The sequence below is a fragment of the Odontesthes bonariensis genome, chromosome 3 (genome assembly GCF_027942865.1).
Source record: "Odontesthes bonariensis isolate fOdoBon6 chromosome 3, fOdoBon6.hap1, whole genome shotgun sequence".
NCBI lineage: Eukaryota > Metazoa > Chordata > Actinopteri > Atheriniformes > Atherinopsidae > Odontesthes > Odontesthes bonariensis.
In genome coordinates this window covers 1,325,793-1,344,010 of record NC_134508.1, presented here as the reverse complement: position 1 = coordinate 1,344,010, position 18,218 = coordinate 1,325,793, and the positions used below count along the sequence as shown (strand labels likewise).

At 44.7% G+C, this 18,218-nt stretch overlaps 1 protein-coding gene across 1 annotated transcript in view; it reads left to right on the top strand.

Moving 5' to 3' along the window:
- stab1 (stabilin 1) overlaps positions 1–18,218 on the top strand; it is a 175,137-nt gene that overhangs the window by 144,473 nt on the left and 12,446 nt on the right. Inside the window, exons 60-66 of the mRNA XM_075460052.1 lie at positions 435–495; positions 2,467–2,611; positions 2,725–2,858; positions 5,040–5,205; positions 5,453–5,559; positions 16,147–16,266; positions 16,568–16,702. Coding sequence (XP_075316167.1) covers positions 435–495; positions 2,467–2,611; positions 2,725–2,858; positions 5,040–5,205; positions 5,453–5,559; positions 16,147–16,266; positions 16,568–16,702 — 868 coding nt within the window. The remainder of the gene's footprint in view (positions 1–434; positions 496–2,466; positions 2,612–2,724; positions 2,859–5,039; positions 5,206–5,452; positions 5,560–16,146; positions 16,267–16,567; positions 16,703–18,218) is intronic.

Here is an 18,218-nt window from a genome sequence, read left to right as displayed (position 1 = left end):
CATCCGGGAACTTCTGCTTACTCAAACTCACATACTAACTCAGAAAGTTAGTATGAGTAGTAGGAGTAGTAGTGGAAGTATGCGGTTTGGAACACAGCCTGAGCGTTTCAGCTGATCTGAGGCTTTCTGGGAGTTTGTTCCAGACATGTGGAGCATAGAAGCTGAATGCAGCTTCTCCATGTCTGGTTCTGACTCTGGGAACTGATAGAAGACCGGATCCAGATGAGCTGAGGGGTCTGGAAGGTTCATACTGGGTCAGGAGGTCTCTGATGCATTCTGGTCCTGGACCATTTAGAGCTTTATAGACCAGCATCAGAAGTTTTCACTTCCTGCATGCCTGTTTGTCTCGTATGTTTTAAGATGTAAGTTCCCACTTGTAGAACAGCTGGTTAAAGTCCGTTTAACTTAGAGAAGACTTCTGTTTTTCTGTCCAGATGTGTCGAGGAGCAGAACGGAGGCTGCAGTGACTTCGCCGACTGCAAGTTCACCGGTCCAGTGAGTAAAAGCCTCCGTGCTCATCATCATGTCTTCTTCTGTGTCTTTAAAGGGACAGTTCGCCTCTTCTGACATGAAGCTGTGTAACATCCCATATCAGCAGCATCATTTCTGAACATCTTCTTACCCCCTGCTGCGTCCTGTGAGCAGAGTTCCAGCCTCGTTTTGGTGTTGATGAAGGTAGTCCGGCTAGTTGGCTGGGGTTTAAAAAATAAAGCCTTTTGCTTCTCAGAACAATATGCGTTCAACAGAGTAATACATTTGCATCACAAAATGGTTCTCCAGGAAAAAGTCAGACCTCACAATCTCTTGGCCCTATTTTCTCTCCCTGCGTATCACTGCCTGCTGTGATATGAGTGATGCAGCAGAACGTGTTGTTCACATCTCAGAAGAAGCAGTTGCCATTAAAATCAAAGGAGTTGCTTAAAGCTGAAGATCTCTGACAATGTAGTCCAGCATGAGTCTGTTTACTCACTGGGAAAAATCTAAATCTTACCAAGTATATTTGTCTCATCGAGTATCTCATTACACTTAATATCAGACACAACTGCCTAACAAGCACCATGTCAGCCAGATGCAGGCACTTGTTTTAATACATCTGGAATATCTTGTTAAGGGAAAAAGTTTGAGTTTGAGAAAAGTTGTTTTGAGTCACATTTCACATGAAACAAACTTTTTTTCCATTTGAAGAGCTTTTTAAAGGATAAGAGCGTTTTTTTGACATTGGGCCCTTGATTTCACATTATAACATGATGTTCTACTCACCCCTGCTTGTTGTTGGTCATTTGGAGCTGTTCCGAAGATATTCGCGAGGCGTCTGGCTGCTCTCTTGAGATATTCGGCCATGAAACGGTTTCCTATGGGCAAGCTTATACAGGCACAAACTATGCTGTTTATAATTTATTAATTACTCTACACTAGCACTGATAACGTGGAGGTGCGTCGCTTACTTAAAAAAATCCGGGTTACTGTAATTTTGAATTTGTCCTAAAGTGGGTGTTACTGACGTCCTCGTCGTGCTACTGCCACAGACAGCCCACAGACCTGCTGCCTATTTATTCATTCGGCTAAAATTCAAAATTAGTAACCCGGATTTTTTTAAGTAAGCGACGCACCTCCACGTTATCAGTGCTAGTGTACACTAATTAATAAATTATAAACAGCATAGTTTGTGCCTGTATAAGCTTGCCCATAGGAAACCGTTTCATGGCCGAATATCTCAAGAGAGCAGCCAGACGCCTCTCGAATATCTTCGGAACAGCTCCAAATGTTCAACAACAAGCAGGGGTGAGTAGAACATCATGTTATAATGTGAAATCAAGGGCCCAATGTCAAAAAAACGCTCTTATCCTTTAAGCTAATTTCAAGATCACTTTTATCTCAAAAGTCCTAAATATCACATTTTATTTCAAGAAATCTTGAGAAGCCGATTTTTACTAGTTCCATTGGCAGATTTTTTTGCTTATTTCAAGCAAAATGTGTCTTTTAACGTCTGTACGAAGGGAGAGAAAATAGGGCCAAGAGATTGTGAGCTCTGACTTTTTCCTGGAGAACCATTTTGTGATGCAAATGTATTACTCTGTTGAACGCATATTGTTCTGAGAAGCAAAAGGCTTTATGTTTTAAACCCCAGCCAACTAGCCGGACTACCTTCATCAACACCAAAACGAGGCTGGAACTCTGCTCACAGGACGCAGCAGGGGGTAAGAAGATGTTCAGAAATGATGTTGCTGATATGGGATGTTACACAGCTTCATGTCAGAAGAGGGGAACTGTCCCTTTAAAGAGGCGAACTGTCCCTTTAAAGCCCGCAGGACAGAGGAGGTGTCGGGTGGTTTCAGCGCCTCAAAGAAACTTCACAGATCTGGGTTTATTTTTATTTTCCAGCCGGTTTAAAAGGTTCCAGAACCTGAAACAGCTGAACACATTCGGACTGTTCCGGCTGACCTCTCGGTTTTCTGGTTTCCTCAGAACGAGCGAGAGTGCGAGTGCCTGCCGGGGTACGTGGGTAACGGGGTCCAGTGTCTGGAGAAGGCGGAGCCTCTCGTGGACCGCTGCCTGGAGGACAACGGAGGCTGCGACGCCGTGGCCGCCTGCACGGACCTGCATTACCATGGTGACGCCAACACGCAGCTCATTAACGGCTGCTAATTCTTCAGGGTTTAATCCCGTTAACGATGCAGAAAGTATCAGGTGCCGCCGTCATTAAAGCGATGATTCGTTCCACAGCCAACACAGCCGGAGTGTTCCACCTGCGCTCTCCTGAGGGGAAGTACCAGATGAACTTCAGCCGGGCCGGCGCCGCCTGCCGGGCCGAGGGCGCCACGCTGGCCACCTTTAAACAGCTGGGGGACGCACAGCAGGTACAGCAACTCTGTGGGGGTTTCCACGGAGACGCCGTCAGGAAGTATAACTTTAATTAGGGACCGAGCAGTGAAACTGAAAGGACCCTATTGTAGTGCTGGGCGGTATGACCAAAAATGCATATCACGGTATATCACGGTATTTTTTTCATGCATAATTAGGTGTTCACAGCATTTTCTACAGATTGAGAACAGAATTAAAAATTAAAATAAAAATTCTTAAAAAATAATTCCTTTGTTAATAATTGGTCACACAAAACTTTATTGTATTAATTTTCACATCTTCATTGTAAACAAATGAATAACATTAATTACACTGGTGGGGCTGTTCAGCTGATTCAGACTGATACCTCCGGTTCAGGCTGCTCCTCATCCTCAACACGCACGTCTCTCTTTCAATCGCGGAAAATATTTTTCAATACTCATCTGGATTGAAGCAGCAAACATTCAGTGTAAGAGTTTAAAAAAACTACTTTATTTGATTCACAGCTGCTAGTGTTTAGACCTCAACAACCCAACTACATTTGTCATTTTAACGGCAAACTTGCGACTAGTTAACTTTATAAAGAAGGCGTAATGGCTTGTTTGCTATGGGTCGGGTCGGGACGGGACAACAACTTTTTAATGTGTGACTTTATAAAGGTGCACGTGATACCAACCTTTTGTGAATTTCGCCAGCCGTCTTCTTTCGGTTGAGCTAATCTAACGCGACGCTGAAGCTAGCAAGCTTCCAGCTTCCAGGCATGATCTCGCTGATGGAGACACACGCGGTGTGCACGGAGGGGAGGGGCTGTGTGTGTGTGTGTGTGTGTGTGTGTAGGCTATGTGAGAGAGACGGAGGGAGAGCAGGGAAAGGAAATGCAGCTTAATGAATACGAGTATTTTTTAAATAGCGTTAAAAATAGACAGTAAACATGCGTTTTTAGAAGCGCAACACTGAAAAGGGTCCCGTCTCAAACAATGTCGCGCGACGCAGCGTTCCCCCCGTTGTGTAATCAAATACACCGGCATGGCGGTATATTAAAAATTCATATCATAATGAAATTATAAACCGGTATTCGGTGTGAACCGGTATGCCGCCCAGCACTACCCTATTGTATCTGTAAGGTTTATTATTATTCTTTGCAAAAGGTATCCAATCTGTCCCAAACTCCAAACAGTGAATGCTGGACCCAGCCTGAATGCGCACATATAAAATAGTGATATCCACCTATAGCGCCACCTGCTGGTGGCTGGAAACGTCTTTTTTCTCTCCACGCCTGCATATGATCGAACTCCTCCTACAGATTTCATGCTACAGACTGCAAACTTGGCCAGGTTACTCTTAATACATGGGGGGGAAAAATCATGGGGTAACTTTTTCAAAACTTAAAGGGCGTGGCCAGACGGGGAAGATCATGTGATGGCGTTTGTGATTTGAAAGCCTTATCATCATCACAAAGTCATGAAACTTGGTACACACTTCCACCCTGACGACCTCGTACGTATGTAAAGGGTATCGTGTGTGGGCGGAGACAAATGGCTCAGTGGCGCCCCCTAGAAATGTTCAAAAACCCCTCTGCATTGGGGTTATTATGTGCTGGTACGTGCGTGTGGGCAGAGCTGCAGCTCCAGCGTCCAGCGCATGCCCAACGTGCGCACATCCCAACGTGCGCACATCTCGGTCCCGCTCACAGCTGCTTTCAGCTTTCTAGTCTTTGCTTGTGATTCATTTCTTCTGATCTCAGTGATTATTATCGTGTTCACGAACAGGGAGTTCAGTTCATGGCTTTCAATGATTTGGATGGAACATCTGAATTTCATGACTGTCAGAAACTCTTAAAACCACCTTTTCTTCCAGGCTTTCAGACCTGGGAGAAACAAACACTGTCTGTGTGTAAATTGTTTTTATCTCTTGTTGAATTTTATTGTTATTTATTTATGTAAAGCACTTACAGGTTGTTATAAGGTGCTTTATAAATGCCTTGAGTGTTAATTTTGACTGGAACAAACAGAAGAAGTCCTCAGACAAATTCTAATTATGCATCGTATCCACTGGAGTCCAGTTTTTAAAGATGCTCCTCAGATATTTTCATTAATGTTCAGATGATCACAGCTCTGTAAATGAATCATTCAGGCTTCTCTCAGCCCCGCTGGCAGCAGTGCATGCTGGGACTTATCGCTCCTTCTCTGTTCCGACAGGCGGGGATGCATCTGTGCGTCGCCGGCTGGATAGATGGGGGGAGGGTGGGATACCCGACCCGTTTCCCTTCGCTTAAGTGTGGAGACAACCATGTGGGCCTGGTCATGTACAAGGAGCCGGTGGACCAGAGCAGCAAGTACGACGCCTACTGCTACAGGCTCAGAGGTACTACAGCAGCACCGTGTAGTTTGGGTTGCTGGTTTCAGTTCCAGCTGCTGACAGTTTGAGTTTTACCGATTCAGAAACAAATCACTTTGGAGATTCAGTCCAATTCTATAAAAAGTAGCCGAGGAAAGGAAACCAACAGGTTTAAAAACTAAAAACTCCCTGCTGGCAGAGATCGGGCCTCATCGGTTTAATGAATCACTGACTGAGGTGGAAAACATTCCTTCTGATTTTGGTGTGTTTGCAGAGGTTTCATGTTCGTGTCCTGCTGGTTACGTTGGAGACGGAGACTTCTGTAACGGCGTCCTGAGCAGCGTCCTCGCCACCTACAGCAACTTCTCCACCTTCTACAGGGTGGGTGTGACGGCGCCCGGCTTATTACCAGCTCATCCTCCTCTTCTTTGTTTACTGGCAGAAATGTAAAAGTCAAAATAAGAGTGAACGTGTTTTTGTTATCGTGGAACGGACAGTTTTTTACCCAAAGATGGCACAGACCGTACTTTGGCTTTTAAACGGAGGCAGTAATGAAGCAGGTTTGTGTCTTTTCAAAATGGTTGAAGTTGGTGAAGGTGTCGATCTATCCCTCACCTGATGTAGCGAATACGAGCGGTGGCTGGGTTCATCCCGAGGGCCTCAGGGTGGAGCTGGTCCTCCACTTAGAGAGGAGCCAGTTCAGGTATCTGGTTAGGATGCTCGTGGTCAGCAGAAGGCCTCGGGACAGACCCAGAGGAGCAGGGGAGCTCTCCCTGTAAAGAGGCAGGAAACAGATGGATGGAAGTTTTGTCATTTCAAGGAAAATAACAAAAAATGTTGTTGGCTGTATTCCAAACCGCATACTTCTCCTACTAACTTTCTGAGTTAGTATGCCAGTTTGAGTAAGCAGAAGTTCCCGGATGCATACTAGATTCCCTGAAATGTTGGGTATGCATCATGAGGTTACTAATCATACTCAAACTACCCAAGATGCAACGTAACGTGACGTCGCCGATCGTCATTTCCTGTCAAAACGGCAGTTTCAAGCTAGCTACAACGAGGGTAGGTTCACTTCCTGTTTTCAAAACAAAAGCACCAATTGTATGGTAATGGCTTTCCCTATGATAAAAGGCAACGGGTATTTTATTTCGTGAAAATAACAGGAAGTGCGTTAGCTCACTGCGGCTAGCTTTAGTAGCGCCGAATTCGTGGGAACAAAATTGTAAACAGCCGGTATTTTGTCAGGTTTTCAACACGTTGGGGATCTAAACGACTACTTTCTCACCTGAAAATGTTTCAAATGTTGCTAAAGTTTACAGAGTTTAGAGCTTAAGAGAAATCAGCTTCAGGCCGGCTGATTTCGGCTCGGGCAGGAGCGCAATGCATTGTGGGTAAACGCTCTGCATACTGTCTGATCGATGAGTATGTAGTATGTAGTATGCACTATGTAGTATGCAGTATGTAGTATGCAGCGTGTAGTATGCAGCATGTAGTATGCAACATGCAGCATGTAGTATGCAGAATGAAGTATGTAGTATGCAGTATGCAGCGTGTAGTATGCAGCGTGTAGTATGCAGTATGCAACATGCATCATGTAGTATGCAGTATGTAGTATGCAGCGTGTAGTATGCAGCATGTAGTATGCAGTATGCAACATGCATCATGTAGTATGCAGCATGAAGTATGCAGTATGCAACATGCAGCATGTAGTGTGCAGCGTGTAGTATGCAGTATGTAGTATGCAGCATGTAGTATGCAGTATGCAACATGCATCATGTAGTAGGCAGCATGAAGTATGCAGTATGCAGTATGCAGCGTGTAGTATGCAGCATGTAGTATGCAGTATGCAACATGCATCATGTAGTATGCAGTATGTAGTATGCAGCGTGTAGTATGCAGCATGTAGTATGCAGTATGCAACATGCATCATGTAGTATGCAGCATGAAGTATGCAGTATGCAACATGCAGCATGTAGTGTGCAGCGTGTAGTATGCAGTGTGTAGTATGCAGCATGTAGTATGCAGTATGCAACATGCATCATGTAGTAGGCAGCATGAAGTATGCAGTATGCAGTATGCAGCGTGTAGTATGCAGCATGTAGTATGCAGTATGCAACATGCATCATGTAGTATGCAGCGTGTAGTGTGCAGCGTGTAGTGTGCAGCGTGTAGTATGTAGTATGCAGCATGAAGTATGCAGTATGCAACATGCAGCGTGTAGTGTGCAGCGTGTAGTATGCAGCGTGTAGTATGTAGTATGCAGTGTGCAGCGTGTAGTATGCAGCATGAAGTATGCAGCGTGTAGTATGTAGTATGCAGTGTGCAGCGTGTAGTATGCAGCATGAAGTATGCAGCGTGTAGTATGCAGTGTGCAGCGTGTAGTATGCAGCGTGAAGTATGCAGCGTGTAGTATGTAGTATGCAGTATGCAACATGCAGCATGTAGTGTGCAGCGTGTAGTATGTAGTATGCAGTGTGCAGCGTGTAGTATGCAGCATGAAGTATGCAGCGTGTAGTATGTAGTATGCAGTGTGCAGCGTGTAGTATGCAGCGTGTAGTATGCAGTATGCAACATGCAGCATGTAGTGTGCAGCGTGTAGTATGCTGTGTGTAGTATGCAGCGTGTAGTATGCAGAATGAAGTATGTAGTATGCAGTATGCAGCGTGTAGTATGCAGTATGCAACATGCAGCATGTAGTGTGCAGCGTGTAGTATGCAGCATGTAGTATGCAGTGTGCAGCGTGTAGTATGTAGTATGCAGTGTGCAGCGTGTAGTATGTAGTATGCAGTGTGCAGCGTGTAGTATGCAGCGTGTAGTATGCAGTATGCAACATGCAGCATGTAGTGTGCAGCGTGTAGTATGCAGCATGTAGTATGCAGAATGAAGCGTGTAGTTGGGGATCTAAACGACTACTTTCTCTCCTGAAAATGTTTCAAATGTTGCTAAAGTTTACAGAGTTTAGAGCTTAAGAGAAATCAGCTTCAGGCCGGCTGATTTCGGCTCGGGCAGGAGCGAAATGCATTGTGGGTAAACGCTCTGCATACTGTCTGATCGATGAGTATGTAGTATGCAGTATGTAGTATGCAGTATGTAGTATGCAGTATGCAGTATGTAGTATGCAGTATGCAGTATGCAGTATGTAGTATGCAGCGTGTAGTATGCAGCATGTAGTATGCAGAATGAAGCATGTAATATGCAGCGTGTAGTATGCAGAATGAAGCATGTAATATGCAGCGTGTAGTATGCAGTATGCAACATGCAGCATGTAGTATGCAACATGCAGCATGTAGTGTGCAGCGTGTAGTATGCAGCGTGTAGTATGCAGCGTGTAGTATGCAACATGCAGCATGTAGTGTGCAGCGTGTAGTATGCAGTATGCAACATGCAGCATGTAGTATGCAACATGCAGCATGTAGTATGCAGCGTGTAGTATGCAGTATGCAACATGCAGCATGTAGTATGCAACATGCAGCATGTAGTGTGCAGCGTGTAGTATGCAGCGTGTAGTATGCAGCGTGTAGTATGCAACATGCAGCATGTAGTGTGCAGCGTGTAGTATGCAGCGTGTAGTATGCAGCGTGTAGTATGCAGCATGAAGTATGCAGTATGCAACATGCAGCGTGTAGTGTGCAGCGTGTAGTATGCAGCGTGTAGTATGCAGCGTGTAGTATGCAGCGTGTAGTATGCAGCGTGTAGTATGCAGCATGTAGTATGCAGTGTGCAGCGTGTAGTATGCAGTATGTAGTATGCAGTGTGCAGCATGTAGTATGCAGCGTGCAGCGTGCAGCGTGTAGTATGCAGCGTGCAGTGTGCAGCATGTAGTATGTAGTATGCAGTGTGCAGCGTGTAGTATGCAGTGTGCAGCGTGTAGTATGCAGTGTGCAGCGTGTAGTATGCAGTATGTAGTATGCAGCATGTAGTATGCAGCGTGTAGTATGCAGCGTGCAGTGTGCAGCATGTAGTATGTAGTATGCAGTGTGCAGCGTGTAGTATGCAGCGTGCAGTGTGCAGCATGTAGTATGTAGTATGCAGTGTGCAGCGTGTAGTATGCAGTGTGCAGCGTGTAGTATGCAGTATGCAACATGCAGCATGTAGTATGCAGCGTGTAGTATGCAGCGTGTAGTGTGCAGCGTGTAGTATGCAGTATGTAGTATGTAGTATGCAGTGTGCAGCGTGTAGTATGCAGTATGTAGTATGCAGTGTGCAGCATGTAGTATGCAGTGTGCAGCATGTAGTATGCAGTGTGCAGCGTGTAGTATGCAGTATGTAGTATGCAGTGTGCAGCATGTCGTATGCAGCGTGTAGTATGCAGTGTGCAGCATGTAGTATGCAGTATGCAGTATGCAGCGTGCAGCATGCAGCATGTAGTATGCAGTGTGCAGCGTGTAGTATGCAGTATGTAGTATGCAGTATGCAGCATGTAGTATGCAGTGTGCAGCGTGTAGTATGCAGTGTGCAGCGTGTAGTATGCAGTATGCAACATGCAGCATGTAGTATGCAGCGTGTAGTATGCAGCGTGTAGTGTGCAGCGTGTAGTATGCAGTATGTAGTATGCAGTGTGCAGCATGTAGTATGCAGCGTGCAGCGTGTAGTATGCAGCGTGCAGTGTGCAGCATGTAGTATGTAGTATGCAGTGTGCAGCGTGTAGTATGCAGTGTGCAGCGTGTAGTATGCAGTGTGCAGCGTGTAGTATGCAGTATGTAGTATGCAGTGTGCAGCATGTAGTATGCAGCGTGCAGCGTGTAGTATGCAGCGTGCAGTGTGCAGCATGTAGTATGTAGTATGCAGTGTGCAGCGTGTAGTATGCAGTGTGCAGCGTGTAGTATGTAGTATGCAGTGTGCAGCGTGTAGTATGCAGTGTGCAGCGTGTAGTATGCAGTATGCAACATGCAGCATGTAGTGTGCAGCGTGTAGTATGCAGTGTGTAGTATGCAGCATGTAGTATGCAGAATGAAGTATGTAGTATGCAGTATGCAGCGTGTAGTTGGGGATCTAAACGACTACTTTCTCTCCTGAAAATGTTTCAAATGTTGCTAAAGTTTACAGAGTTTAGAGCTTAAGGGAAATCAGCTTCAGGCCGGCTGATTTCGGCTCGGGCAGGAGCGAAATGCATTGTGGGTAAACGCTCTGCATACTGTCTGATCGATGAGTATGTAGTATGCAGTATGTAGTATGCAGTATGTAGTATGCAGTATGCAGTATGCAGCATGAAGTATGCAGTATGCAGTATGTAGTATGCAGCGTGTAGTATGCAGCATGAAGTATGCAGTATGTAGCATGTAGTATGCAGCGTGTAGTATGCAGCATGTAGTATGCAGAATGAAGTATGTAATATGCAGCGTGTAGTATGCAGTATGCAGTATGCAGCGTATAGTATGCAGCGTGTAGTGTGCAGCGTGTAGTATGCAGCGTGTAGTATGCAGCGTGTAGTATGCAGTATGCAGCATGATGTATGCAGTATGCAACATGCAGCGTGTAGTGTGCAGCGTGTAGTATGCAGCGTGTAGTATGCAGCATGTAGTATGTAGTATGCAGTGTGCAGCGTGTAGTATGCAGTATGTAGTATGCAGTGTGCAGCATGTAGTATGCAGCGTGCAGCGTGTAGTATGCAGTGTGCAGCATGTAGTATGTAGTATGCAGCGTGCAGCGTGTAGTATGCAGTGTGCAGCGTGTAGTATGCAGTGTGCAGCGTGTAGTATGCAGTATGTAGTATGCAGTGTGCAGCATGTAGTATGTAGTATGCAGCGTGCAGCGTGTAGTATGCAGTGTGCAGCGTGTAGTATGCAGTGTGCAGCGTGTAGTATGCAGTATGTAGTATGCAGTGTGCAGCATGTAGTATGCAGCGTGCAGCGTGTAGTATGCAGCGTGCAGTGTGCAGCATGTAGTATGTAGTATGCAGTGTGCAGCGTGTAGTATGCAGCGTGCAGTGTGCAGCATGTAGTATGTAGTATGCAGTGTGCAGCGTGTAGTATGCAGTATGCAACATGCAGCATGTAGTATGCAGCGTGTAGTATGCAACATGCAGCATGTAGTATGCAGCGTGTAGTATGCAGTATGCAGCATGTAGTATGCAGTATGCAACATGCAGCATGTAGTGTGCAGCATGAAGTATGCAGTATGCAACATGCAGCATGTAGTGTGCAGCGTGTAGTATGCAGCGTGTAGTATGCAGTATGTAGTATGTAGTATGCAGTGTGCAGCGTGTAGTATGCAGCATGTAGTATGCAGCGTGCAGCGTGTAGTATGCAGTGTGCAGCGTGTAGTATGCAGTATGTAGTGTGCAGTGTGCAGCATGTAGTATGCAGTATGCAGCGTGCAGTATGCAGTATGTAGTGTGCAGTGTGCAGCATGTAGTATGCAGTGTGTAGTATGCAGCGTGCAGCATGTAGTATGCAGTGTGCAGCATGTAGTATGCAGTATGTAGTGTGCAGTGTGCAGCATGTAGTATGCAGTGTGCAGCATGTAGTATGCAGTATGTAGTATGCAGTGTGCAGCATGTAGTATGCAGCGTGTAGTATGCAGCGTGTAGTATGCAGCGTGTAGTATGCAGTGTGCAGCATGTAGTATGTAGTATGCAGCGTGTAGTATGCAGCGTGTAGTATGCAGTGTGCAGCATGTAGTATGTAGTATGCAGCGTGTAGTATGCAGCATGTAGTATGCAGTGTGCAGTATACAGTATGTAGTATGCAGTATGCAGCGTGTAGTGTGCAGCATGTAGTATGCAGTGTGCAGCATGTAGTATGCAGCGTGCAGCGTGTAGTATGCAGCGTGTAGTATGCAGCGTGTAGTATGCAGTGTGCAGCGTGTAGTATGCAGCGTGCAGCGTGTAGTATGCAGCGTGTAGTATGCAGCGTGTAGTATGCAGTTTGCAGCGTGTAGTATGCAGTGTGCAGCGTGTAGTATGCAGCGTGTAGTATGCAGCATGTAGCATGCAGTGTGTAGCGTGTAGTATGCAGTGTGCAGCGTGTAGTATGCAGTATGCAGCGTGTAGTATGCAGTATGCAGCATGTAGTATGCAGTGTGCAGCATGTAGTATGCAGCGTGTAGTATGCAGTGTGCAGCATGTAGTATGCAGCGTGTAGTATGCAGCATGTAGTATGCAGCGTGTAGTATGCAGCATGTAGTATGCAGTGTGCAGCGTGTAGTATGCAGTATGCAGCGTGTAGTATGCAGTGTGCAGCGTGTAGTATGCAGTATGCAGCGTGTAGTATGCAGCATGTAGTATGCAGTGTGCAGCGTGTAGTATGCAGTGTGTAGCATGTAGTATGCAGTATGCAGCGTGTAGTATGCAGTATGCAATATGTAGTATGCAGTGTGCAGCATGCAGTATGCCATATGTAGGATGCGGTTTCGAACGCAGCCCTTTTCAGACTAATTCTGTGTCCAACACGTCTCCTTGAATTCAATCAGATCTGAAGGTGCGATCAGACGCACCTGAAATAAACAATCGTGTAAATCATTAAAGGAAGTTCAGACACTCGTAATTAAAAACAGCTGTGACCTACTGAAGATAACGAGCTTTGGAAGGCGTCTAACGAACGGTAATTACAGGAAGCTGATGAGCGCAGGGACTCCGTGTTGACTAATTAAGAAATGAAGGATTCAGTTCGGCTCCGGAAACAAAACCTCAGATCTGTCGGTCGATCAGAGAAAATGTGAAACAGTTCGACTGCTCAGCAGAAACTCTTTTTATTCGTGTTTCCTGTTGAACCAGAATGTGTCTCGTGTAGATATACATTTACTGCCTGATGTCACCTCAGAGACAGACCCCCTCCAGGGAAAATCCACCTTTTAGCCTCATTAAAAACTTCCATTTGGTGTTTTTATGGTAGAAGACAAACAAGCTTTTTCCAGCTTCAGTTTCCCTCCCACATATTAGGTTTCTGTGGAGGTTCATTTTTTTTACACACATATGTAAACACTGTTAACATGCCTCGTAGCACACACACTCAAAACTTATGACATAAAAGTTGCGTTGGTAGCAGCTAGATTTATTGGAGGAAACAACGAGGAGCAAAATCAGAGAAATGTCTAAAGTTTGGGAACATTTCAGAGAAAATACTGCACAGTGTGTCCATTGAAAACAGCCAGTTAGCTTAGCACGATAGCACAACGTCAGTGCTACAGCAGAAAGTAGCCAGTTCACATATCGAGTCCACTAAGCGGAACAAAGGCAAGGGAACATTTCACGTTAGCATTTTAATGGAAATCAGTTGGCTTATTAGCAGAGAAGGAAGCTAGCAGAGAAGTGAAGGAAGCTAGCAGAGAACAGAAGGACGCTAACAGAGAACAGAAGGAAGCTAGCAGAGAACAGGAGGAAGCTAGCAGAGAACAAAAGGAAGCTAGCAGAAAACAGAAGGAAGCTAGCAGAAAACAGAGGGAAGCTACCAGAGAACAAAAGGAAGCTAGCAGAGAACAAAAGGAAGCTAGCAGAGAACAGAAGGAAGCTGAGGCAACTTGTTTATCGTGTTGGACAAATAGTGGCTCATTTCTGTTGAAATGTCACCAGAACAAGCGCACCATCATATCGTCCTTAATGTGCCCATCAGAGCAGCTTCAGCCTGGAAGCTGTTAAACTAATATTCTGAGTAACATCAAAGTCCAACCAGAATAAAAACAGCTCCTTTTATCAGACCGTGTTGTATCTGTAGCATCAGAGAACTGCTGGTTAGGGTGTCTGATAACAGACAATAAAACAGGAAATAAGAGGCTTTATTAGCTGCATTCAAACACAGTTTATGAAAGCAGAGACAGGAGAATATCACAGATATTTGTACATTTAATGAGATTTATTTTAAAAAGTTGGACAGATTGTATAAAGCTTGATGAAATTTTTTTTATTGAGTTTATCTGCTCGGTGACACTTTAAGCTCAGAGAGAAATTCAGTTTAATATACGAATCCCTGATGGGTGAATCTATTTGTTTAAAATGTGTAGTTTATAAAGTTTAAACGTAAACAAAGTCGGGACAACCCTGTAAAATGATTTTCTCTCAACATTGTTCAGAGATCTTAAGATCGAAGGTGCTCGACATCTCAAAGATTTTCCGTTTGAAGTGTCATCGTGAACACTGACCAGATAAAAACTGTAAAAACTAAACCCTTAAACACGAGAAAAGACCTGAAGATGGTGGTCTGGATCCCATCTTCATCTCTCCCTGTGGGGGGCTGAGTTACACGAGAACCATAACTTTCCTTCTCTGGCTCTCCGCACCCCCCCACACAGTCTACAGAAACCCCCCCCGCTCTTAACTCCTCTGATAAGAGGCGCCCGTAATAAATCAAACACATTCCAACAGTCACCTCAGGTCTTTCCGCTCGTTTTCTTCGTGTTGAAGCAGATTTGTGTGTCGCTCATTTAACCAGAATCAGGATGTTTTCCTGGTTCGGTCCGTCTGCGGTTACTCATGAATATAAGTTGAAGCCTTCAGTGGGACGTGTTCACAGTGTTGTTTGGCTCACGGTGACATAAGAACTGTGTTTATTCCCCCAGAAACACATGAACAGGTGATGGTTCACTGAGTTCTGCCTGCTGTACTTTACTTTTCCTCTGAGTAATTGAGTTTATCTTCAAGTGAAACAAAGGATTTGCTGGTTTAAATGTTTGATTTTTAGTTTATTTTGATCATATTTTTGTAAGTTTTAATTCTGAGCTGTGGCCGACAGTAACCATGGCGATTAAAAAAAATTAATTAAATAAAAGAACGTACGAGAAACTAAATGCGTTATGGAAACAGCACGAACATCTCTACGATGTTTCATCTGCACTAAAAGCTGCTTATCGGTCGACTTCATTGTTTCCACCAGGTGCATGATGGGAAATAATCCCAGAAAAATCTAGTTGTGGGCTGTGTTCAAAACCGCATACTACTCATACTAACTTTCTGAGTTAGTATGCGAGTTTGAGTAAGCAGAAGTTCCCGGATGCATACTAGATTCTCCTAAATGTTGGGTATGCATCATGAGGTTACTACTCATACTCAAACTACCCAAGATGCAACGGAACGTGACGTCGCCGATCTTCATTTCCTGTCAAAACGGCAGTTTCAAGCTAGCTACAACAAGGGTAGGTTCACTTCCTGTTTTCAAAACAAAAGCACCAATTGTATGGTAATGGCTTTCCCTATGATTAAAGGCAACGGGTATTTTATTTTGTGAAAATAACCGGAAGTGCGTTGCTCACTGCGGCTAGCTTTAGCAGCGCCGAATTCGTGGGAACAAAATTGTAAACAGCCGGTATTTTGTCAGGTTTTCAACACGTTGGGGATCTAAACGACTACTTTCTCACCTGAAAATGTTTCAAATGTTGCTAAAGTTTACAGAGTTTAGAGCTTAAGGGAAATCAGCTTCAGGCCGGCTGATTTCGGCTCGGACAGGAGCGAGATGCATTGTGGGTAAATGCTCTGCACACTGTCTGATCGATCAGTATGCAGTATGTGGTTTCGAACACAGCGAAAGTCTTAAGTTCACGGCGCGCTGTGCGACAGCCCAAATGTTTTAATGTAAACTAAAACATCACGTCTAATGTGTGCAGATGATGAGATCTGCTGAAATCTTACCAGATTATCAGGCTAATTTCAGTTTAATGAGCTTTAACATCACAGAAACAAGACTTCTGCAGCTGCAACTACCAGATTTACTTTGTTAGTATGAGCTCTTTTGGCTTCTACAAACCCGTTCGGGTCCATTTCAGTTTTCACACATTAGCGTTAGCATCAAAAAGTCCCTCCATGCTACAATCTTATTGGGTCCTATTGGGAGATAAAGGTCGAAGCAGCACAGACATGGTGAGATAATGTAAATCTCTGTTATTAAGACCGTGGTACCAACGGCCTTTGCCCCTCTCCAACACTGAAAGACTGCTGAGCTCAGCTGAGCTGCTGATTTCACACAATAGTTCAGTTTATTTTGGTACATTTATCACATTTGTGTAGCTTGTTTCACTCCTCAGATTGATCTGTCTTTGCAGTTCTTGCTGGATTACGGCGGCTCGTCTTTAGAGGGCAAAGAGCTTATTGAAGTTCTGTCTCACAGGAAGTCTGAAATCACCCTGTTTGTTCCTCATAACGCCGGATTCACACAAAACCAGGTGAAGTACAACCCTTCACTAATTATCCGAACAGGTTAACCTTCATTCAAAGGTAATTGTCTTTGTACTGAATATGTAAAAGCAGAAAAAGACACAAAAGGTTAAAAGAAAAGAGGCCCAAACAAAGAGCTCTGTGGAACTCCTCAGATCCTGTTCTGAAGGAAGAATCTAAGAACTTCACAGGTTTTAAACGTATTAATGCAGATTTTTGTTCAGCTGATGTGTGAAACTGTTAATTTGTGATCACGCTTTAAGTCTTAAAACCAGCAGGTGAAAGAAGTTTCTATTCTCTGTTTCTTAGACTCTGTCTGGAAGAGATCTGGAGTATCACTTCTCAACCAATCACAGCAGGCGGCACTTCAAGGATCTGAGACACCAGGAAGCCATCGCTTCGAGGCTCGGGTTCAACCTGACGGTGACCGATGGCAAAAACCAGGTCGGTGCAGACGACCCGATGATCAGGACACAGAAACCCGAGGGAAAGGAGAGCTGTTAGAATGAACATGTTGTCATCCTAATCACCATCCATACAGACACACCGGAGGTCTTAATGAAACATCTTTAACACACTGAGAGCAAAATTACAAATCTTTTTCAACCATGATTTCACACGGGCCCATTTTTGGGGGGCGTGGGATGATGTACTCGCCCCACTTCCTCAGGTTCTTTTGAGATTAGTAGGACTCAATGACCCTGAGAGGACATTAGTAACATATGACAGAGAAGCAAGGCTGAAAGGAGCTAACAGAGCGAAGCCTCGACGGATTTCTGGCACACTTAACGAATGCCGCGGCTTCTTACTTGGTCTCTCAGATTAGCGTGTTTCCTTTTCCAGTCCGGTGCTGTAGAAGCTAGTGGCCTCCATCTAAGTGCGACGGTTCCTCCTTCGACCTTCATTTGTTCTGTTAGCTTCCTTTCATCGGTTCCTCCTTCGACCTTCATTTGTTCTGTTAGCTTCCTTTCATCGGTTCCTCCTTCGACCTTCATTTGTTCTGTTAGCTTCCTTTCATCGGTTCCTCCTTCGACCTTCATTTGTTCTGTTCCTCATTCGACCTTCATTTGTTCTGTTCCTCCTTCGACCTTCATTTGTTCTGTTAGCTTCCTTTCATCGGTTCCTCATTCGACCTTCATTTGTTCTGTTAGCTTCCTTTCATCGGTTCCTCCTTCGACCTTCATTTGTTCTGTTAGCTTCCCTTCATCGGTTCCTCCTTCGACCTTCATTTGTTCTGTTAGCTTCCTTTCATCGGTTCCTCCTTCGACCTTCATTTGTTCTGTTAGCTTCCCTTCATCGGTTCCTCCTTCGACCTTCATTTGTTCTGTTAGCTTCCTTTCATCGGTTCCTCATTCGACCTTCATTTGTTCTGTTAGCTTCCTTTCATCGGTTCCTCCTTCGGCCTTCATTTGTTCTGTTAGCTTCCCTTCATCGGTTCCTCATTCGACCTTCATTTGTTCTGTTAGCTTCCTTTCATCGGTTCCTCCTTCGACCTTCATTTGTTCTGTTAGCTTCCTTTCATCGGTTCCTCCTTCGACCTTCATTTGTTCTGTTAGCTTCCTTTCATCGGTTCCTCCTTCGACCTTCATTTGTTCTGTTAGCTTCCTTTCATCGGTTCCTCATTCGACCTTCATTTGTTCTGTTAGCTTCCTTTCATCGGTTCTTCGACCTTCATTTGTTCTGTGTTCTGTTAGCTTCCTTTCATCGGTTCCTCCTTCGACCTTCATTTGTTCTGTTAGCTTCCTTTCATCGGTTCCTCCTTCGACCTTCATTTGTTCTGTTAGCTTCCTTTCATCGGTTCTTCGACCTTCATTTGTTCTGTGTTCTGTTAGCTTCCTTTCATCGGTTCCTCCTTCGACCTTCATTTGTTCTGTTAGCTTCCTTTCATCGGTTCCTCCTTCGACCTTCATTTGTTCTGTTAGCTTCCTTTCATTGGTTCCTCCTTCGACCTTCATTTGTT